General features: G+C 45.6%; 2 protein-coding genes across 2 annotated transcripts in view; one reads left to right on the plus strand and one right to left on the minus strand.

Annotated features, from left to right (window-relative positions):
- Positions 1 to 23,377, plus strand: part of LOC126929312 (putative cystatin-9-like protein CST9LP1) — a 419,803-nt gene that overhangs the window by 20,937 nt on the left and 375,489 nt on the right. The window lies entirely within an intron of this gene.
- On the minus strand, positions 18,467 to 22,782 carry CST5 (cystatin D). The gene is made up of 4 exons (XM_050745522.1): positions 22,736 to 22,782; positions 22,136 to 22,405; positions 20,021 to 20,134; positions 18,467 to 18,799 (listed from the first exon to the last, which is right to left on the minus strand). Exons 2-4 carry the CDS (start codon positions 22,367 to 22,369, stop codon positions 18,716 to 18,718), a joined length of 432 nt encoding a protein of 143 aa, XP_050601479.1. The 5' UTR covers positions 22,370 to 22,405; positions 22,736 to 22,782; the 3' UTR covers positions 18,467 to 18,715.

Genomic DNA, 23,377 nt, shown 5'->3' on the forward strand with positions numbered 1-23,377 from the left:
CTAGCCTGCAGGGTTCCTGCCCCAGCAAAGCCCTGTGAGGAGCAGCCTGTGCAGGGTCTTGGGAGCTCCACAGGTGCAGGACAGGGGGAGGTGGCTCACTGCCCCCAGCTCCTTCAACCTTCTGTGCCCAGGCCGGCACTAAGAGAGGTCAGAGGGAAGAAGCCAGGGCAGGGCAAATCCCCCTCAAAGAGCTGGGTCATGGGGAGGGGTTGACAAGGGGAGTGTAGCTCTTCCCTGAGTGGAGACGTCACAAGACCCAGCAGGTCCTCGGAGAGGCTGGTGTTGGGTCAGTAGGGCAGGTCCAGGGCTTTGCAGCTAGCAGGCCTCTAGGTCCCTCTAATCTGCTCAGCGTGACTGTAGCTGTGGGCAGGTGCCTGAGGCTGGGAGGAGGGGACCACCCTTGAATTGGTGGTTCCTATCCTATCTCCTCTGTGGGCCTGCACCAGGAAACAGGCAGAGAAGGCATCAGGTTTTCTTTTGCACGGCAGAGCCCCATCTCCCTGCCCAGCACCCAGCCCTGTAGCTGCTTCCTATGGTCCAGCAGGCAACAACCCAAAGCACACAGGGTGGAGCTCCCAGCACCCCGATTCCCAAGCTAAAGCCCACTTAGCAAATCAAATTCATCACCCCTCTCCATAGCACCCCACCCACATGCACACACATAGGCACTCACCCCAATCCTCACCTACATGGATCTATGCACTAATGTCCATACTTCCCACACACAACCACATGCACACACACACTCCCATGCACCTCCCACACACTTGCATATGCGTGTATACACATGCACCTTTCCATGTGCAAAACCACACCTGCACACCTACTCACATGTACATGCCCAGACATATAACTTCATATGCACACACACCCGTGTCCCTCCCGACACACATCTGCCTGTGTGTGCACAAGCACACATGCATCTTCCCATATACATGTACCCATGCCTGCATGCCCTGCTGTAGGCATACTGATGTGCTTACACACATACCCTTCAAAATATGTGAAGAAGCGTGCACACACACACACACACACACACAACTCTGCAGTGCACAACTGTCCCCTGACCCACATCAGGCACATACCTCCTGAAGTTTTGGCTGCTCATGGAAGGAACAGTTGTCCAAGTTGGGCTGGGACTTGGCACATGTGGTTTGCCCCATCTCCACATCAAAGAAGTAGTTCATCCCAGCCACGACCTACACACGTGAAAGAGCAGGATGCACGGACAATGCTCTCCATCAGTTTCATGCACACACAGGCACTTCACTGTGACTGAGTCACTGGAGTTGCCTAGGGCTTCATTCCTGCCTTCATGAGTTGCCCACACTACCACCTGCAAGGCACACAGTCACCTCCTGCCGGCTGGCAGGGGTGATACACCCCAGGCCTCCCTGGCAACTTGTTTTCTCCGTGCCAGTGTAAAGACTTAACTGAATTCTGCTGGCCCAAGGGGCAGGGACACTGTATTTCTTCTAGGAAGGCTGTCATCTGATGATGAAATTTCAGCTAACTTCCAGATTCTAGCATTCAGCCTATTGAGCATCTTATTTCCTCCATTTAACTCAGATTTGTTTATTCCCTTATTTATCAGTAGGAGATGAGAGGCTTCACACAAATGGGTCTTTTAGGCCAATAGGAGACTTCCTCTCTAACGCCTCCATTCTGAGTGGATGTTTTAGGCCAATAGGAGACTTCCTCTCTAATACCTCCATTCTAAGTGGGTTTTTGGCTCCAGTATTTCTAGGGTCACACACCTATATGTCTTAAACTTGCTATTGCAGAAGAGAGGTAAATGCTTTCCCTGCACAGGGCATCCTGGAGACGCAACTTGTCAGAATTGGGGAGAAGCACAGGAGAAGGAGCCCTGGGAACCAGGCTGCGGAACCAAGGGGAAGTCGTGTGTTCTCTAGGGCGTCAAACTACCCATCTGTAAATTAGGATCCTGAACCCAAGAATTCACATCATCCACTACTTCACTCTGAGTTCCTCTCACGCTTCAGAGAGACGTGCAGGCCAGGAGGAACTGTGGCACCAGAGAATGCACCTCATGTGCAGGCGGAGAGCACCAGCTGATGGCTGCAGGAGGAGAAACGGGCTGGTCTGGACTCCTTTGAATTTCCATGAGAAGGTGGAGGAGCTCTAACGTCTGTGTCACTGTTAGCTGCTCTGTCACGGGATGCAGGTCAAACTGGGCCTGGTAGCCCTGCTGAAGCTCAGCCCTGCTGACCCGACCCCCTCCTCCACTCTGCTGGGTGACTGCTGTCCTCATCTGGCTGAGGTCTAACTGTGCCCCACCCATAACCTCCCTCTCTGCCTAAGTTCCCCCCGCCCTTCCGCTCCCTCTCCCGGCACCCGCCCCTCCACGTCTGCTCCTCCATCTCCTTCTCCTCAGTACTCTCCTCACTCCCACCCCTTTCCCAGCCCTGCCTCTCCTCCCCGTTGCTCCCAAGCTTGGCTCACACTTGTCTCCAGAGAGGGGACACTGCTCACTGGGCTGGGAAAGCAATATGACCTCCTGTTTCCTCAGAAAAGGGAAAAATGCAGGGCCCTCCTGGGATCTTCAGTGTTCAGAGGCATCAGTGAGAACTTGGTGGCGGTCTGGGAATCCATGAAACAGAGTTGATTTCAGGAGCTCCTGGGAGGCTTATTTCACATCTGCTCTGGGGAATTTCTTTGCCAAACAAGAGAATTAATCTTTTGCGAAAGGTCATTAGGTTGTCTTTTCATAAGTCCTCAGTATTCAATACACAAACCCTTCTCCAGCTCCTCCTGGTACCATGTGGTCTAGGACCTGGAGATGGAGCATGGGTGACCGAGCCATGGACACAGATGTGACGCAAACCCATGAGCACTTTTCAGTTTTATAGCAGACACGTTACAAAAGTAAAAAGAAACAAAGGGAGTGATTTTAATAATATTTATTGTTTAACCTAATATATCCAAAATATTATTTCAACACCTGGGAACAGTTGTTAATAAGATAGTTTACATTCTTTTGAATGTGTGTAAGTCTTTGAAATTCCCTGTGTTTTTTTTACACTTAGACCAAATGTCATTTTGGACTGGACTTATTTTAAGTGACCCATGGCCACATGTGGCTGGTGGCAGTGGTTCTGCTTCTTAGGGTATGGAGGATGAGAAAGCGATAATCAATAATTAATACCAGGAAATTAGTCTCTCTGTTGGAAGTGAAAGAGTATGAGGTAGATAGAGATAGATGGTGCCGCTGGACCCTGGTCAGGGAGACTGGAAAGATGAGAAGCCCTGCCTAGACAGAAAACAGAGCTCCAGGCAGCGCGGGCCCTGAGGCGGGGCTGGGCATGCCTGCTCCAGGAAGAGGAAGCTCCTGAGGGGGTTGTGAGCAGGGAAGGGAGTCTCATGGTAACTGTAGGTGGGGCCGGGTGGAAGGTGCCGGGAGACCCCTGGCAGGCGGTGGGGGTGTCAGGAGAGGGAGCAGCAGCCGCTGGATGAATGTGGGAGCCCACAGGTGTCTCTTGCTCCTCCCCTCAGGGAGCCATGCTGCCGGCGCTGGTCCTCTGTGCACTGCTTGGAAAACTCACCTGATTTTTAAAAATTGCCTTGAATGAGGTAGAATTTACATAGAATAAAATGCCTAATTGTATGTGTATAACCTGAGGGATTTATTTATTTTTATGGATTTCAGGATACAGATGTAGTTGTGTTTTGTGGACATATTGCATAGAGGTGAAATCTGGGCTTTTAGGGTACACATTACCAGATAATATACATTATACCCACTAGGTGCTTTTGCACATTCACCTCCATCCCACTCTCCCACCCTTTGAGCCTCCGCTGTCTATCATTCCACTCTGCATATCCTTGAGTACCCATTGTTTAGCTCCCACTTGCAAGTGAGAGCATGCAGTTTTTGATTTTCAGTTTGAGTCACTTCAATAAGGATAATGGCCTTCAGTTCCATATAGGTTGCTGCAAAAACAAAACAAAACAAAACAAAACAAAAACATAATTTCATTCATTTTTGTGGCTGAGTGGTATTCCATGGTGTGTGTGTGTGTATATATATATATGGAGTAGTATTGGATATATATATCCAATTGTGTGTGTGTGTGTGTGTATATATATATATGGAGTAGTATTCAGACACACACACCACCTTGTTTTATCCAACTATCCATCTGTCCATTGATACCATGACTTTGCTATTGTGAAAAGTGCTGCAAGAAACATACAAGTGCAGGTGTCATTTTTACATAATGATTTCTTTTTAGGATTTCTTTTTACCTATCCAGTAGTGGAATTGCTGGATTACAGGGTAGTTGTTGAGAAAGCATCATACTGTTTTCTATAGAGGTTGTACTAACATACACTTCCACCAACAGTGCATAACTTTTTTCTTTTCCCCACATCTTCTCCAATGTCTATTGTTTTTTGACTTTCTTTTGAGACAAGGTCTCACACACCTTATCCAGGCTGAAAGGCAGTGGCACAATCATACCTAACCGTAGCCTCAAACTCTTGGGCTTAAATGATCCACCTGCCTCAGCCTCCCGAGTGGCTGGGACTACAGGCCCATGGCAAGACATTTTTATTTTTTGTAGAGACAGGGTTTCACTATTTTGTCCAGGCTAGTCTTGAACTCCTGGCCACAAGCAATCCTCCCATTTTGGCCTCTCAAAGTGCTGTGATTATAGACATGAACCACTGCACTCTGCTGTCTTTTGACATTTAATAACAGCCTTTCTCCCTGGTGTACAATGATATCTCATTGTGGTTTCAATTTGTTTTTCTCAGATATTTAGTGATGTTGAGCATTTTTTCACATGCTTGTTTGCCACTTGTATGTCTTCTTTTGAAAAATATTTTTTTTCATGTCCTACGCCCACTTTTAAAAACTTTAAGTTCTGGGATACATGTGCAGAACGTGCAGGTTTGTTACACAGCTGTACATGTGCCATGGTGGTTTGCTGCACCTATCAACCTGTCATCTAGGTTTTAAGCATCACATGCGTTAGGTATTTGTCTTAATGCTCTTCCTCCCCTTGTCCCCCACCCTCTGACAGGCCCCGATGTGTGATGTTCCCCTCCCTGTGTCCATGTGTTCTCATTGTTCAACTGGCACTTATGAGTGAGAACATGTGGTGTTTGTTTTTCTGTCCTGTGTTAGTTGCAGAGAATGATGGTTTCCAGCTTCAACTATGTCCCTCCAAAGGACATGAACTCATTCTCTTTTATGGCTGCATAGTGTATGTGCCACATTTTCTTTATCCAGTCTATCACTGGTGGGCATTTGCGTTCCAAGTCTTTGCTATTGTAAATAATGGTGCAACAAACATATATGTGCATGTGTCTTTATAGTAGAATGGTTTATAATCCTTTGGCTGTATACCAGTAATGGGATTGCTGGGTCAAACGGTATTTCTGGTTTTAGATCCTTGAGGAATCACTATACTGTCTTCCACAATGGTTGATGTAATTTACACTCCTATCAACAGTGTGAAAGCGTTCCTATTTTTCCACAGCCTCGCCAGCATCTGTTGTTTCCTGACTTTTTAATGATTGCCATTCTAATTGGCATGAGATGGTATCTCATTGTGGTTTTGATTTGCATTTCTCTAATGATCAATGATGATGAGCTTTTTTTTCATGTGTTTATTGGTTGCATAAATGTCTTGAGACGTGTTTCTTCATATCCTTTGCCCACTTTTTGCTGGGGTTCTTTGTTTTTTTTCTTGCAGTTCCTTGTAATTCCTTGTAGATTCTGGATATGAGACCTTTGTCAGACGGATAGATTGCAAAAATTGTCTCTCTTTCTGTAGGTTGCCTGTTCACACTGATGATAGTTTCTTTTGGTGGGCAGAAGCTCTTTAGTTTAATTAGATCCCATTTCTCAATTTTGGCTTTTGTTACCATTGTTTTTGGTGTTTTAGTCATGAAGTTTTTGCCCATACCTATGTACTGAATGGTATTGCCTAGATTTTCTTCTAGGGTTTCTATGGTTTTAGGTTTTACATTTAAGTCTTTAATCCATCTTGAGTTAATTTTTGTATAAAATATAAGGAAGGGGCTCAGTTTCTGTTTTCTGCATATGGCTAGCCAGTTTTACCAGCACCATTTATTAAGTAGGGAATCCTTTCCCATTGCTTGTTTTTGTCAGATTTGTCAAAGATCAGATGGTTGTAGATGTGTGGTGTTATTTCTGAGGCCTCTGTTCTGCTCCCTTGGTCTATATATCTGTTTTGGTACCAGTACCATGCTATTTTGGTTACTGTAGCCTTGTAGTACAGTTTGAAATCAGGTAGTGTGATGTCTCCAGCTTTGTTCTTTTTGCTTAGTATCGGCTTAGCTATATGAGATCTTTTTTTGGTTTCATATGAAATTTAAAGTAGTGTTTTTTTCTAATTCTGCAAAGAAAATCAATGGTAGCTTGATGGGAATAGCATTGAATCTATAAATTACTTTTTCCTATCCATGAGCATGAATTTTTTTTCCATTTGTTTGTGTCCTGCCCTATTTCCTTGAGCAGCGATTTGCAGTTCTTCTTGAAGAGGTCCTTCACATCTCTTGTAAGTTGTATTCCTAGACCCACTTTTTTTTTTTTTTTTTTTTTTTTTTTTTTTCGAGACAGAGTCTCACTCTGCTGCCCAGGTTGGAGTGCAATGGCCTGATCTTGGCTACTGCAACCTCTGCCTCCTGGGTTAAAGTGATTCTCCTGCCTCAGCTTCCTGAATAGCTTGGATTATAGGCGTGTGCCACTAGGCCCTGCTAATTTTTGTATTTTTGTATTTTTTTTTTTCAGTAGAGATGGAGTTTAACCATGTTGGTCAGGCTGGTCTTGAACTCTTGACCTCGTGATCCGCCTGCCTCGGCTTCCCAAAGTGCTGGAATTACAGGCGTAGGCCACCACACCTGGCACTATACCCACTTTTTAATGGTATTATTTTTAATTGAGTTATTTGAGTTCCTTGTGGATTCTCAATATTAGCCTTTTATCAGATACATTGTTTGCAAATATTTTCTTTCATTCTGTAGGTTTTCTGTTTACTCTGTTGATTATTTCTTTTGCTGTGCAGAAGCTTTTTAGTCTAATTAAGTCCCATTTGTCTAAGGTAGTTGATGATGTGCTTCATTTTGAGGACTTAGTCATAAATTCTTTGCCTAGATCAATATCCAGAAGATTTCTCCTAGGTTATCTTCTGTAATATTATTGTTTCAGTTCTTATATTTAAGTCTTTTATCACTTTGAGTTAATTTTTTTATATGGTGAGAGATAAGGGTCCAGTTTCATGTTTCTGCATGTGGCTCTCCAATTACCCCAGCACCATTTATTGAATAGGGTATCCTTTCCCCAGTGTTTGATTTCTTAACTTTGTCAAAGATCAGTTGATTGAGGTACATTTCTTTATTTCTATGTGTCTATTTTGTTCCATTGATCTATATGTCTGTTTTTTATATCAGGGCCCTGATGTCTTGCTTACTATAGCCTTGTAGGATAATGTGATACCTCCAATTGTATTCTTTTTGCTTAGGATTGCCTTGGTTTTAGGATTTTAGGATTGAATTTTAGAATTTTTTTCTATTTCTCTGAAGAATGATATTGATAATTTGATAGGAACTGCACTGAATCTGTAGAAAGCTTTTGTCAGTATGGTCATTTTAACAATATTGATTATTCAAATCTATGAGAGTGGAATGTTTTTTCATTTGTTTGGGTCATCTATTTTTTTCATCAGTGTTTTGTAGTTCTCCTTGGAGAGATCTTGTACCTCCTTGATTAAATGTTTTTTTTGGTATTTTATTTTTTGTAGCTATTATGTATGGCCTTGAGTTCTTAATTTGGCTCTAAGCTTCATCATCATTGGTGTATAGAAGTACTGATTTTTGTATATTGATTTTGAGTCCTGAAACTTTAGTAAAGTCATTTATGAAATCTAGGAGTCTTTTGGAGTAGTCTTTAAGGGTTTCTAGGTATAAGACCATATTATTGGCAAACAGAGAAAGTTAGACTTTCTCTTTTACAATTTGGATGCTCTTCATTTCTTCTACCTGATTGCTTTTGCTAGGACTTCTGGTACTCTGTTAAATGAGTGGACAGTGGGCATCCTTGTCCCCTTCCAGTTCTTAGGCAAAATGCTTTCAAATTGAACCCAATCAGTATGATGTTGGCTGTGGGTTTGTCATATATGGCCTTTATTATTTTTAGCTATATTTTAGTTATGTACCTTGTATGCCTAGTTTGGTAAGAATTTTTATCATGAAGAGATGTTGTATTTTGTCAAATACTTTTTACACATCTATTGATATGATCATATGATTTTAGTTTTAAAGTCTGTTTATGTGGTGAATCATATTTATTGACTTACAGATGTTAAAACAATCTTGCATCCTTTGAATCAAATCCACTTGAGTGTAGTGCATTATCTTTTTGATGTGCTGCTGGACCGGTGTGCTACTATTTAGTTGAGGAATTTTGCATCTGTGTTCATCAGGGATATTGGTCTGTAATTTTCTATTTCTGTTGTGTCTTTGCCTGGCTCTGGTGTCAGGGTGACACTGGCTTTGTAGGATATTAGGGACGATTCCCTTCTTTTTGAATTTTGGCACGATTTCAGTAAAATAACTATCACTTCCTTGTTGTACATCTCATAGAATTATCTAGTGAACCTGTTTGGTTCTGGGCTTTATTTCGTTGGGATTTTTAAAAAAATTACATATTCAATTTTACTACTCATTATTGGTCTGCTCAGGATTTCAATTTCTTTTTGGTTCAATCCTGGAAGGATATATGTTTCCAGGAATTTATCTATTTCTTCTCCATTTTCTTTCCTTTTTTTTTCTTTTGGGACAGAGTCTCACTCTGTCACCCAGGCTGGAATGTAGTGGCACAATCTCAGCTCACTGCAACCTCCATCTTCCAAGTTCAAATGATTCTCTTGACTCAGCCTCCCAAGTAGTTGGGATTAAATGCGTGAAATATCATGCCTGGCTAATTTTCGTATTTTTAGTAGAGGTGGGGTTTCACCATGTTGGCCAGGCTGGTCTGGAACTCCTGACCTCAAATGATCTGCCTGCCTCAGCCTGCTAAAGTACTGGGATTATGGGTGTGAGCCACTGTGCCCAGTCCATTTCTTCTACATTTTCTAGTTTGTGCACTAAAATTTTATTCTTCCTTCACCACAACTCAAAGTGTTTTGCATTTTGCTTTCCTGTCTTTTAAAGATATCTTTATATGTATATATATTATATTTTATATATATATGATTGTATATAATATATATGTATTATATATAAATATGATCCAACTTCTTCTAATTTCACATCCGTATTTCCAGCTCTTTGGGAAGCTTAAATCAACTTCAAAACCTCCACAAATGAACTCACTATCTCATGTGATAAGCTCACCAGCAGTCAGGCACCCAGGATGGAAGCTCTGTCACATAGTTCTCACACTCAGTTGGCAAATTCAGATTCCAAAAGTCTCTTGCGGTTCTCAGACCCCATGCCCTTTCCCAGCTACTGTGCTCAATATCCCTGTTTTCCCACAGTTCCCACTTCTCTGTCCTGATGCACCCTGAGTCTTGGCTCCTTTTAAGACTGTTGATTTCAATTTTTTATAATCAGAAAAAGTATAACAAATGTTCTTGCATTCACACAAAAATCAATAGGGTTAGTGTATACTTCAGTTTATAACAAACATTTCTAAAGTGACTGTACAATCTTACCTTCCCATCAAGGTGTGATAGCTCCTACTTGCTCCACAACCTTGGCTTTGAGGCTGTCAGTTATTTTTTCCCCCTCTTATATCCACAAATAACTATTGTTAGCATTTTCTAGTCTCTCTCTCTCTTTATATATCAGGATAATGCCACCTAGATTATTCCTTATCTTTTTTTCTATCTAATATAGTATAATGTTCTTCTATATCAAGAAATACAGATGTGTTGGCTAACATCTCCGCAACGTTCCCCCTGCTCCATCCCCTGGTCATCACCATTCTACTCTCAGCTTCTGTAAGTTTGGATTTTTAGATCCCACATATAAATGAGATGATGTAATGTTTGTCTTTCTCTGTCTGGCTTAACATAATGTCCTCCAGGTTCATCTGTGTTGTCACAATTGACAGAATAACACATGACTTTCTCTGTTGCATTTGCCCCAAAGCTCTGAGTGCTGTGTCTTGAACACCCCTTTCAATATTTTGCTCTCTGCTTAAAACTTCTATAGGGCAACCACCCTCGATCTCACTAGTGTGGCTCAAATGCCCTGCTGGGCACAAGGCATTGCCCCCTCCAGCCTACACTTCCCACACTGAGACCCTCCACAAGGGAATCCTGCAGACCCCTGCCAGACTGTGCCCTCCCAGCCTCCTTTCTAGCCCTCATTCTGAAATGCTTGCTTTGAGCCTCTTCCTCATTCTCACTCCTAGGCCACAGTCTCAGCACAGGTGTCATCACTCACAGGAAGCCCCCTTCCCTCGGACCTCCATCCTCCTAGGCTGGGGCGGGCTCTTCCTTGGTGGTGCCTGGCATGACGGCTGCCCATCCCTGGGGGTTGTTGCTGTCTGCAGCCTCCCCAACACCCAGCACCATGTGAGCACTCAGCACGTGGTGCTTCTCAAAATAGGCTGTGAACTGATGGCCACAACAGGGAATAACCAACAGATTTGTGTGCAGTGTTTATTTTGCATCATCATCACATCCTTTTAATTCTGTAATATATTTTAATATTAGGCATCAGGAGTAATTTTCCAAATATTTTTAATTATTTTGGTTTATTTTTCCACGTGACTTTTAGTATCCTCAAAATTATTATCACATATTTTGAATGGAACACAATTAACTATAGATTCATTTGAAACAAATTATTATCTTCACTTTATTTGTTCTTCCCATACAAACAAAAGCTCTAGTCATATTTTATCTCTCTTCTCAGTAAATTTTTCTTATTTTTCACAAAGAACTTGCTCATATCTTTAAAAATATTTTATTATGATAAAATATAGATAACATGAACATTGTCATTTTAGCTGTATTTAAGTATTGAGTTTTACATCGTTAAGTATATCACATTGGTGTGCAAACATCCCCATTCTTCAATGAAAGAATTTTTTATCCTCTCAAACTGAAACTTTGTACCCATTAAACATTAACTACCCGTTTCCACTATCCCTTAAGCCCTAGTAACCACCATTCTATTCTAAGTCTCTGTGAATGAGGCCACTGTAGGTAGCTCATATAAGTGGATTACATGGTATTTGTCCTTTTCTTGTCTGATTTATGTTACTTTGCATAATTTCCTCAAAGTTCACTCATATCGTGGCATGTGTCATAATTTCCTTTCTTTATAAGATGGAAGAATATTTCCTTGTATGGGTATATAATAGTTTCTTTATCCATTTGTCTATCAGTGGATATCTGAGTTGCTTCTACTTTTAGGCTATAACGAATAACATTGTTGTGAAAATTCTGAAGAGTATTTTACAAAGTACCTTTCTCTTTAAAAATACTGGTGTCCATTTTCTTGCCTCTAGAGGTGAGATTTTGTTATTCACACATTCCAATTAGTTTTTGCTAGCTTCTAGGAAAACTACTGATGTTTGAATTTTTGCCAGGGATTCAGCCATGTTGCCAAATACCCATCTTGATTTTCATAACATTTAACTTGATTCTTCTGAGCTTTCTAGACACATGAAGAAATCTTCTACAAATAAGAATAATCTTGTCTTTTTGTTTCCCATATTTTTAGCTAACTCAGTAATACACCTCTTTGCATTTGCAGGAGATCATGTCTTAATGTGTCTTTTTATTCCCGGGACTCAGCATCACACAAGGCACCTAAGAGTTGGTTAAGAAGCCCTTGCTGAATAACAATTTGTGCTTCACACAGGGGCACGTGAAATGCTGCCAGGTGTCACCCATCTTATCCCCTTGCTGTATGCATATCTTACTAACCAATGATTACATAACCTAATGCAGGGTTCAGTGTCACTTTTCAAATATACTCTTTCGTTTATTTCTTAAAGTGTCCTGTGCAGTAATGGTAATAATTCTTCCCATTGTACAGATATATTAACTGAGTCTCCTGGAGATTACATCTCTCGCTCTCTCAGTGGTGCTCCCTCCGCCAGTTTCCCGTTTACCAGTGAGACTTCATTCTCTCAGTTTCTGGGAGTGTGGTCACTGATGGCTCACAGCTGAGTCCCTCTGTGGGCATTGATCTGAGTCAAAGGAAGCTGCTTTGTCCAAGTTCATGCCCTTCCTGGAACTTCCTCTTTCAAATAAATGGCTTCTATGAGAATACAAAGGCCTGATTCTTCTGCCCCAGTGTGCTACCACTCTGAGGCCATCCCCATTGCAGAGCTCTCCACAGGCCTGGCTATGGCCTCTGCTGAGCTGCACCCCTGCCTGACTTCTCCCTCTGCCCTGCCCCATGCCCCTGCCTCCCCAGCACATGCCTCAGTGAGCCTCTTGCCCCGGAATCTCCATCTGAGTCTGTTTCCAGGAACCCTAACCAAGAGATGGTGGAGTCAGGACCCACATCACAAACATCCTGCCTTTTAAACTACAGGGGGTGTTAAGTTTGTGACAGTTTGAAACATTTGTGTCTAGGAGATTGGATATCTCCCTTCAACAGATGATCCAAATGTTCTCACACCTGAGACCTGCTGAAGAAAACCAATGCTTCATCTGGAAAGTTACTTGTTCCCAAAAATCTCTTGCTCAGCTGGGTCTTTTTTCCCCTCTTCATCCCTAGTGAAATGCAAACCAAAGTGTCCATCTGTATTGGACTTGGTAAAATATTTTCACTCATATAATTTTCTTTGATCCATCTGATGAGGAAGGTTGGGCAGGTACCAGAAACCCCTTGTACTCTTAAGTAAATAAGTAGGAGGTAGGTTGAGGATAAGGTGTCAGGTCATGTACTTTTCAGCTTAATTATGTTCTTGTCACACAGTAAGCTTCATTTGTCACCCTGGCTGTGGGACTGACAGTAATGTGTCAGCTCCATCTCTCCTAGGAGCATCCTGGTTGCAGGTAGCAGGAGTCCTGAGAAACACTGGCCGCCTCTCCCATGACCATGACGACACTGGTTATTTACCAAAGGTCGTGGGGGTGGTGTTCACAGAGTTGGACACAATAGCCCTAGGCATCCTGTCCCACACTACAGCCGGAAAGATGAGGAGTAGGAGCAGGAGGAGGTCACAGGTCATGAGGGGAGGGTGGGGGAGGGAGGAGCAAGAAAGAGAGAGAGAGAGAGATAAAGAGAGAGAGAGAGAGACAGACAGAGAGAACTCTCCTCAGGGGCCTTTCTCTGTTTATCCAGCAGATACTCTCTTAGTAGTAACCTGGCCGAGTGCTTAGCAGTTGTTGGCTGGACTTGAGCTCTATTTCCCCAGGGGTGACGAAGGCTTGGAAGTCCATTGGTCCATTGGTCCATTTCCTGATACTTTCAGTCTTTGCACTCAGGGACAGGCAAGAGGAAGGGAATTGACAATGGCTGGTGAGGTTTCCAGAACAAAGTCCCTTAATATGACAGTTCATCGAGAGCTTGTAGAAACTCCATTGTACTCTGAAGTTTATGAATGTGTTTATGCCGAAATGTGAACACACACACAGCATTTCTACAATTTTCATCAGATTCCTAATGAGATCACTGACTGCTCACCATTTCAATGTGTAAGTATGGGTGCTGAGATGTGAATGGAATGCTCTAAACTTGTGCTGAAATTAAATGCAGACCAACCTCTTCAAACTTGGATGTTTCTTACTTTCAACGTAACTGAGCAGCAGGCTACCTCCTCCTTACATTCAATGGGAGTAGAATACAGGAGAATGAAATAGATCAAGCACTCTAAATCCAGCTGGAGTCCACCTGCTAATTGCAATCATTGTGTCCACAGGAATGGTGAGCTCTTTGCTAGTAAACGCTCCTTAGGGAATGTGAACGAAGATACTCTGTTTTCCCCAGGAGCTCACAGTGTAGCTGAGAGAGAATCTATCCAGAAATAGTCAGTGTCATGAAAACCAAGGAAAAATGTATTGAATACTGAATGACTTTTGCAACTCAGGGGGCAGGGGAAGCCCCTGATGCTGAAAATCAACTCCTGATTCACTCGTAATTAATGTGCTATTAAGCATATGCAGGCATGCCAACCACACCAATAGACATTTAGTCATAGGGTTTGTTAGTTTTTAAAATGCAGACATAGAGAGGTACAATGAAAAACAACCTATATCATCACCCAAATACCCATGGATGACATTTAAAATAATTAGAACATATACACATTGTAATAACATTCAAATGAAACAGAAAAATGCAAAATTCTTCTCCTCTTGCTTTTTCTTCTCCTCTCTTCTCATCCTCTCCCCCTTTCTCTCTCTCTCTTTCCCTCGGATGTGTTTGTATGTATAGATATGTGTTTATGTCTGTGTACATGTCTATATACACACATACACCTGTGTTTAGTTTCGTTTTTGGAAAGAGCTTTGTATTAACATACCATATAGATCTTGTTTTCTATAAAATAATATATTCAAAGTGTATTAAATTTTTTTCATTTTAACACATTTATTGCTATCTAATTCTTTTTAATGATAGCTCCATCATGTGTGTGCATAATTTATTTATTCCCTCTCCAGTCATGTCATCGTTTTGATCATCTGAAGTTTGTGCTATTACCAGGATGCTGCCATCCTACCCACAGGTTTCACTGAGTGCTGGTGACACAATGGATGATGTGAATTCCTAACAGGGATTGGTGTAGGGGGTGGGCATGTGACCCAGCCCTAGCCAATGAGACTGCAGGGGTGGTGAGCCAGGGAGGAGCCTCCTCACATTTAGGAAGTAGGTGTGGAACAGAGGCTCTTCCCAAGGCTCTTTCTGCCTCTGGATGTTGGTGTTGATGATGTGATGTCTGGAGCTGTTGCAACCACCTTGCTACTGCCTTACCCAGGGGCTTCTTATCATGAGGGTACAGCATTCTCTTTGCATTCAAGACATTTTTAATTAGGGACTTAGTTTACATGTGGCTGAAAGCCTCTCAGCAGGTCCCAAGGCCTCTGCGGTTTCTTCTGCATGGTTTCTCCTTCCCTCACCTCTTCTTCACGTCTCCTTCTACTTTTGTGGCTGGTGGATTTGTCTCCTCCCTCACATCCCCCTTTGCCCACTCACTATGCAAGAATACTAGAGTCTGCCCATATGTGTGTGAGTGGCACAGACAGGAGGGACGGGGCTGACGTCGCTCCCCTCTATCCTGATGACCCTCCCAGCTGCAGGCAACAGGGATGTAAAACCGTGACCAACAGGTGAGAGGACTTGAAGAGATACTTCTTCCAGGACCAACTCCTGCACGTTCAATGAGCACATCAACATAGCACATCATGATACATTTGCACAATTTTGAAGCTCACCACACAACAGTGACCATTTAAAACTGCTGTGTTACTGAGCATTGTTAATACAAAGAGTCTTTAAGATCGTCAATCTTATGTCTAGAAAATTTAGACAGCACTAAAATCTTAGAGCTCACATATGAAAGGAAACTGCAAGAGGCTTTTCCGAATTTGACAACAATCAGGAAATATTGCCTGATATTACCAATATGAGTTTTGAAGCAGAAAAAGGATGTTATGAACCATTAAGTTCACAAATCATCAAGCTGTTAGTGGAAAGACTGGTTTATCTTTCTGCTGTATTTATAAAAGTTCTGTTACAAATTCAATGTCTTATGATGAGGCAAATAGTGATTCATTAGCTGAATATGGAAACATAGGGAGAAAATATTACAGAGTTGTGTCAACTAGTTAATTAAATAAAAACATTATATGAGAGTAAAAATCGTGTGGATTAAGGAAGGGCAAATCTGCCCTTACATCTGCAGGGTGGATGGATGGACTGACGGGGTCAAAGCCAGTGGCATGAACAGGAAACCATGTTTCTCTCAAGCTGCAGCTTTGAAATGTCAAGCAATCTCTTCCTTGGCTGACGGCTGCTTTCTGACTCAATGGAAGACCTTGTTCTCTAGCGTCAGGGATGTCAGAATCTTTGCTTATGACTGAGAAGAACATCCCACTGCTTGGAGGATCTGGGTCCATCTTTACACAGAAGCACAGAGCTGCAGAGAAGGGTTTCTGGACGGAACGTTCCATATCTGCCTGAACCTTATGGGTTCTGAGGATGTTGGAGGAGCTGGATGCACTTTGCAGTCCACACCTGACCCTGGCTCCTTTACACAGAGGCCTGCCATGCTCTGAGTGCATCAATCCAGCCTCAAAATCCCTTCCTCCAATCCTGTGATAACCATTTTTCCCTTGTTTGTTGAGTCATCTGAGGATCCTTGTTGTGACTTTATTCCCTTATTGCAGTAACCCAATAGTGAGTGTGTTGACTACAGTACTGATTTTGGTGGCTGATTGCACTAGGATGTCTGTTATGTTCCAGATTTTGTGGGTGTTTGCAGTATATCTCAGTGTTTTAAAAAGTGAGTATTTTTGCCATAATTTATTTTCTTTTCCTAAATAAACATTAACTTTTGTGCTTTCTTTTGTATTGCTAATATTGCTCTATTTTTCATACAGAAATCCCCCATGTTGTATGAGCCTCAGGCCCTGCAGCAGCTGCTCTGCCTGTGGTCATGTAGAGCGTCCACCTGCCCAAGGAAAGACTGTGCTGTCTCGTGCTTCCCAGGCCTCCGATCCACTCACCCCTCCTTCCAGAGTGATTTCTCTATGCTGGATGAGGGATTTCCAATCTCTGCCGTTTCCATCTTTTACCTATGATCTGGTGCATGATTTTTTCTGAAGGAACTCCTAGAAGACACTTAACATGACCTGATCAGGAACCGTCTTTACCCTCTTCCAAGGACACAGCCCAGTGCCCAGCAGATGGACCTGTTCATTCTCAGCTTCCCCACATCCTGCTCTGCTCCTAGGGAGCAGACACTCAGGGAAAATGTGGGGGGAGCCCTGTGCAGAGCTCCAACATCACACCATCTTCCCCAAGGTAGAGAGAATTGTGTCAGAAAGGGACTGTTTTTCAAAAAATCAGCTGTTCATTGTGTGCCTGGATGGTGGCCTTTGGTTAAAAAACGCTTCATCCACATGGAAAATTATGAGCGCCTCCCTGCAGGGAAGACTTTGCCCCCAGCCACAACATCTGTGCACCTGCTGCTCTGCCCTCGGCCCCTCTCTCCCAGTAGAAGCCTGAATCACTAAGTGCACCGGCCGCTGAGAGCATGAGGCCCAGATTTGACTCCCCCTCTCATGGCTGCCTGGGCACTGCTTCACTTCCCACATCACACACTCTGTTAAATCCCATGGGGGTGGAGAGCAAATGGAAGCAGATGCTGCCCATGCTCCCTGCCAGACCATTCTCCTCCTGGCTTCCTAGGTGCGGCACAGTGGGTGCTGGCCTCAGGGCTGTTTCAACAGCTTCCCCTTTGTCATTTCCCCCTCAGTGTTCATGGCAGGCACACTTGGTCAATGCAGCTCTGAGTGGGGAAGGCATTTCAGAGCCTTGGACCAGAGGTACCTCCTGTCCTGAGGGCTGCACCCCCTTCTCTCTGAACTAAAATAGCAAAGAGAAGGACCGTGTGGGCTTGGGGCCATGTGACTTAGGACTGTAGCCTCCTGCTAGAGGCACAAATATCTACTATTCTATGAATGATGCTGACACTAAGATTGTTTTTATTAATTGAAACATCCTCCTTGGAAAACAGTCCACTACATGCCAGTCCCATTTGTGTTTTAACTTCTCTAACCCTAATATTAAGTATGACATGAGGACTTTTTAAAACTTCAAGTCCAGAGAATGGGCTGGTGGGTGTGAATTGACAAAACCACCCAGCTTGGGGCACACCCTCCCAGGATGGATGACAGCAGGCGCTGCTTTCTCTGGGTGATCTTGCTTGTCTTTGGTCTGGTTGGCATTACTCCCAATCAGTTACACACACATACACACACTTTTGGACTTTGTTTCCGTATAGGGGCCTAAAGTCTCTTGTGGAAAGAAGCAGACATCGTTCGCTATTTAGTGTCTAGGGGATTTGATGAGAGAAGCTCAGTCCCTGGAGTCTGCTCAACTCTGCAAGCACAGATGGAATCTACGGCCTGGTGAGCTCCACCAAGGCCTGGCCCCTGCCTGTGGACACAACCAGCCCCCTCCTCCTGGTCTGACCAGGAGCTCAGGCCAAACCAGCAGCCCAGCTTCTGGGGCCAGTAGCCTGGGCACTCTGCTCTCCCTGACCCCCTCACCAGGGGCTGCTGCAGTTGAAGGCCTGGGTTCCCAGCACCTGGCTGCTGTCTCCCTGCTCTGAGACTCAGGTCTCCTAAAGCACCTGCTCCCCTGACAGCCTTACTGTGGCCACGTCAATTCCTAGATACTCCTCTGATCTCCACACCAGCAGGACAAGGAGGCTTCATAGGGAACTTTAGAAACCCTGCCTGTGAGCACGTCCCCAGACAGCCAAGAACTGAGGGAGGTGATGCTACTGTTTAATTGCAGGAGTTGGGAGAGTGTGCACTGCACACTGGGGCTATGAGAAGCAAGAAGGAAGGAGCAAGGGCAGAGCTCCCTGCTGAGCAACAGAGGCCTCCTGTCGCCTTCTCTCTCTGTCTCCTGGTGCAGGCGCATGAGAAGATCTCCCCCAGGGCGGGGCCCACCAGTCCAGGGGTGGGAGCACTACAGGGGTGGGGGTAGGAGGTGGTCAGTGTGGCTGGCCTTGCACAGACCCCTAGACTTTCCGGCACTTGTAGTTCAGAATGGAAATTTTATTCTCCTGGGAAACTTCATTGATCTGGAAAGAGCAGAACTCTTCCTGTGAAAGGAAAGAGAGGGAGAAAATGAGTGTGCGTTACAGTTAAAGCCAAAGATACCCAGGAATGGGGCATCAGAATGGGGGTGAGAATGGATGGAGATGAGACACTGCCCCCTGACTCCGACCCATCCCTGCCAAGTTCCAGGGCACTGAACCCAACTGGGCAGTGACAATTCCATCGCCCCTCCCAAGGCTCCAAGTCACCAGGTGGCATTGGGCCCCCACCCCAGCCTGCAGGATTCCTGTCCCAGCACAGCCCTGTGAGGAGCAGCCTGTGCAACGCCTCGGGAGCCCCAGGGGTGCAGGGCAGGGGGAGGCGGCTCACTTCCCCCAGCTCCTTCCACCCCCAGCACCCAGGCCAGCACTAAGAGGGGCCAGAGGGAAGAACCCAGGGAACTGGAAATTGCAACTGAAAGTGCCCGAGCTGGTGAGGAGATGACAAAGAGAGTGTGGCTCTGCCCTGAGCTGAGACCTCAGAAGAAATCATGTGTTCTTGGAGAGGCTGGTGTTGGGTGAGCTGGGGCAGGTCCAGGGCTTCTCAGCCAACAGGCATTTAATTCCCTCTAATCTGCTCAGAGTGACTGTGGCTACAGGTAGGTGCCTGAGGCTGGGATTAGACAGAGCCTCTTCTTTCTGACCAGAACCCAGCCCAGCACCTGCTTCCTCCAGTCCAATAGGCAACACCCCAAAGCAGGCAGAGTTGACCTCCCAGTAACCATTACCAAGTTAAAGTCTTCCTAGCAAATCAAATTCATCACCCCTCTCCACACCACTCCATCTGCACACACAAAGGCATCTATATAAACTCACACCAACCCTCACCTACCCGAATCTATGCGTGAACCCACATACTCCTTCACACATCCACACACGTGCACACACACTCCTGTGCACCTTCCTCATGTATGCACACATATGCACCTTTCCACATGCATACCCATGTGTGTATACCATCCCACACATACATTCATGCACACACAAAACTCCATATGCACACACACACATTCATTCACTTCACAATACACATCTGCACATGTATGCCAAGCACACATGCGTCTTCCTATACACATGAACACATCCTTGCATACATGGCTTTACAAGTGTCTGCACACATGCACACATGCCTTCCAAAGCATGTACAGGAGTACAGGTGCACGCACACGCACACACACACATACTGCTCTGCAGTTCTTGATGCCCCGACCCACATCAGGCACATACCTCTTTCAGTTCTGGCTGGTCATTGAAGGGGCAGTTGTCCAAGTTGGGTTGGGACTTGGTGCATGTGGTTCGACCAAACTTCACATTAAAGTAGTAGTTCACCCCACCCACGACCTACACGCGTGGAAGAGCAGGAAGCAGGGACAGCATGCTGTCAGTTTCATGCACACACAGGCACTTCCCTGTGACTGAGTCACTGGGCTTGTCTGGGGCTTGATGCTGCCCGCACTGTTATCCAAAAGGCACACAAGCCACCTTCTCCTACTGACTGGCTGGCAGGGGTACTGTGTTTATATAGTATGTGCAGATGGAATGGTGTGGACAGGGGTGAGGGCCCAAGAACCAAGGAACTGGAAATTGCAACTCAAAGTGCCCGAGCTGGTGAGGAGATGACAAGGAAAGTGTGGCTCTGCCCTGAGCCGAGACCTCAGAAGAAATCCTGTGTTCTTGGAGAGGCTGGTGTCGGGTGAGCTGGGGCAGGTCCAGGGCTTCTCAGCCAACAGGCATTTAATTCCCTCTAATCTGCTCAGAGTGGCTGTGGCAAGCAAGCTGTCTCATGCAGCCCAGTAGGAGGAGAAACAGGGGCAGGGCAGGTGGAAGCCAGGGCCTAAAACCCCCTTTGTTGGACTTAAGAACAGAAGGCACAGCTCTGGGGAGCCAGCCAGGTGGGACAAAGAAACAGTCCTGGTGCCAGGCTTGCAGGGCAGGGACTAAACACCAAGTAAATGCTCCTTCCCACAGCAAATAATTAACTGAATTCTGCTACCTGATGATGAAATTTCAGCTAACTTCCAGCGCCTGGCATTCAGTCCACAGAGCATCTTATTCCCATCATTTAAGCCAGAGGTATTTTTCCTCATTTATCAGGAGGAAATGAGATGCTCACATACATTGATGTTTTAGGCCAATAAACATTGCTTCCCACATGCCTCCGTTCCAGGTGTGATTTTGGAGGCAATAGTTCTCAAATGAGTCACACACCTGCATGTCTTACAGCTGCAACTTCAGAAGAGAACTGAATGCTCTCCCTGCACAGTGCCACTCCCAGACATGACTTGTCAGACAGTGGAGAAGCATGGGATGAGGAACCCTGGGATGAGGGTGCTAGACCTCGCCATGTGGAACCACACACAAGTCCTGCAGAAAAACGTACAAGCCCTGTGATCCCTCCGGTGTCAGTCGGCTCCTCTGTAAAACAGGCTCCAGGGCCCAACGATCTACATCATTCTGTGCTTCACTCCAAGTGAGTGTCACACTTAAGAGGGAGGTGCAGGCCAGCAGGGACCATGGCACTAGGGAGTGCCCCTCATGTGCAGGGAGAAGGCTGCAGGAGGAGAAATAGGGCTGGTCTGGACTCCTCTGACTTTCCAAGAGAAGACAGAGGAGCTCTAAGGGCTGGCGGCCCATACAGCCCTGTGGTCACCGTGTCACTGTTTGCTGCTCTGTCATGGGACACAGGTCAAGCTGGGCTTGGTTGCTTGCTGAAGCTCTCTCCCTCCAGATTCAATCACCCCCTCCGCTCTGCTGGGTGACTGCTGTCTGTCCTCATCTGGCTGAGGTCTAACACTGCATCAGCTGGCAGAGGCAGGGGCAGGCGTGCTCCACTTCAGCAGGAACCCAGCGGTTCTGGGCTGTAGGGGGTGGTCAGCTGGCCTGAGGGTGGAGGCCGCTAGCCCTAAGGGGCTGTGCCCAGGGGCGTGACTTGGGAGGGAAGCAGGGCTCTGCTGGACAAGGAGCCAGGCTCTGGTGTGGCCTCTGTGGAGAGGACTCACGGAGGAGGATGAGCCTCATGGCCTGGATCTCATCCTGAACAGCACCAAGCCCACCCAGAGTCAGCAGAGTCTTCACCCACACCTGCTGGACCCTAGGAAATGGCACGGTCACGGCACAGACACAGTGGCTGCTGCAGGTTAAAAGAGGCGGAGGGGATGGGACAGGGCTGAACTGCACTCATGGCCCGGGAATGTCCTAGGGCATGAAGGCCATCAGCAGACAGTCAGGGAAAGCTGAATGAGCCTGAGGTTTAGATAATGTTGATTTGCTGAGAATGATCCCAGGGGTGGGACAACACACCCAGCTGGGACTCAGGATCCCCCGGGTGGTGGCAGCACCTACCTGCTGGTAGGCAGCCATCACCTGCAGGGGACGGCTGTAGTACTCATCCTTACTGATGTCCTTATTATACTCTCTGATGGTGAAGTTCAGGACGCGCTGCACACTCTTGTCATTGAGGTCTGCAGCATGGATGTCGCCTGACGAGGTCTTCCTAGATTGGGCCGAGGCACTCCTGGCCAGGACCACCATCAAGGCAGTCAGCAGCAGCAGTAGGGCACGCATAGGCCAGGCCATGGTCTACTGGGACACAGAGCAAGGAGCTGGATCTCCCTGAGAGCAAAGAAGCACGAGGTTGAGGCAGGAAGCCCAGGCCAGAGGACAGCTGTGCATTTATCCTACTTGGGTACCCCCAACCCCACCTGCTCCCTGACCCCGCCCCTGGCTCCTCCTCCTCTTTCTACCCCTCTTCTCTGTCTCCATCTCCCTTTCCACCCCCAACCACCTCTCTCCCTCCCTAAGTTCCCTTTGCTCCTCCCACGCCTCCTCCTCCTCCTCCTTCTCCTCCTCCTCCTCCTCTTCCTCCTGCTCCCGACTCCTGTCCTGACTGCAACCTCCCCCCAGCCCTGCCCCTTTTCTCCAGTGCTGGAAAGCTTGGCTCACCCTGGATTCCAGAGAGGTGACACTGCTGCCTGGGCTGTGAAATGCTGTGACCGCCTATTTCCTCATAAAGTGAGAAATACAGGGCTTGGCCTCCTGAAGTCTTCAGATGTCAGGGACACCCAGGAGCACGTGGTCACGGTCTGGGAATTCTTGGAGCAGGGAGCTGTTTCAGAAGCTCCGAGGTGACCTTGTCCATGCCCTGTTCTGGGGAACTTCTTCGCCAAACATAAAGTAACTAACCTTTGGGAAAGGTCACTGGGTTCTCTTTTCATAACTCCTCATTATTCAATAAACAAACCTGTCGCCAGCTTCCCCCTGCACCAGGCAGTCTGGGCAATGGAGCCATGGACATGACCTTGCAGAGCTGCCATCCAACAGAGATGTGACGGAAACCCAGGAGAAATTTAAAACTTTCTAGGAGACACATTTGAAAAAGTTAAAAGACACAGCTGAAAGTAATTTTGGTATTTCTACTTTAACTTAATATATCCAAAATACTTTCAACACATCAGAACTATTCTTAAGGAGCTAGTTTACATTCTTTGGTGTGTGTGTAATGTCTTGAAGTTCCCTGTGTATTTTTTACAGTTAGATCAAGTGTCATTTTGGATTGGCCCCTTTTCAAGTGCCCGGTGGCCACAA

This window comes from Macaca thibetana, chromosome 10 (assembly GCF_024542745.1).
Source record: "Macaca thibetana thibetana isolate TM-01 chromosome 10, ASM2454274v1, whole genome shotgun sequence".
In the NCBI taxonomy this organism is placed as follows: Eukaryota; Metazoa; Chordata; class Mammalia; order Primates; family Cercopithecidae; genus Macaca; species Macaca thibetana.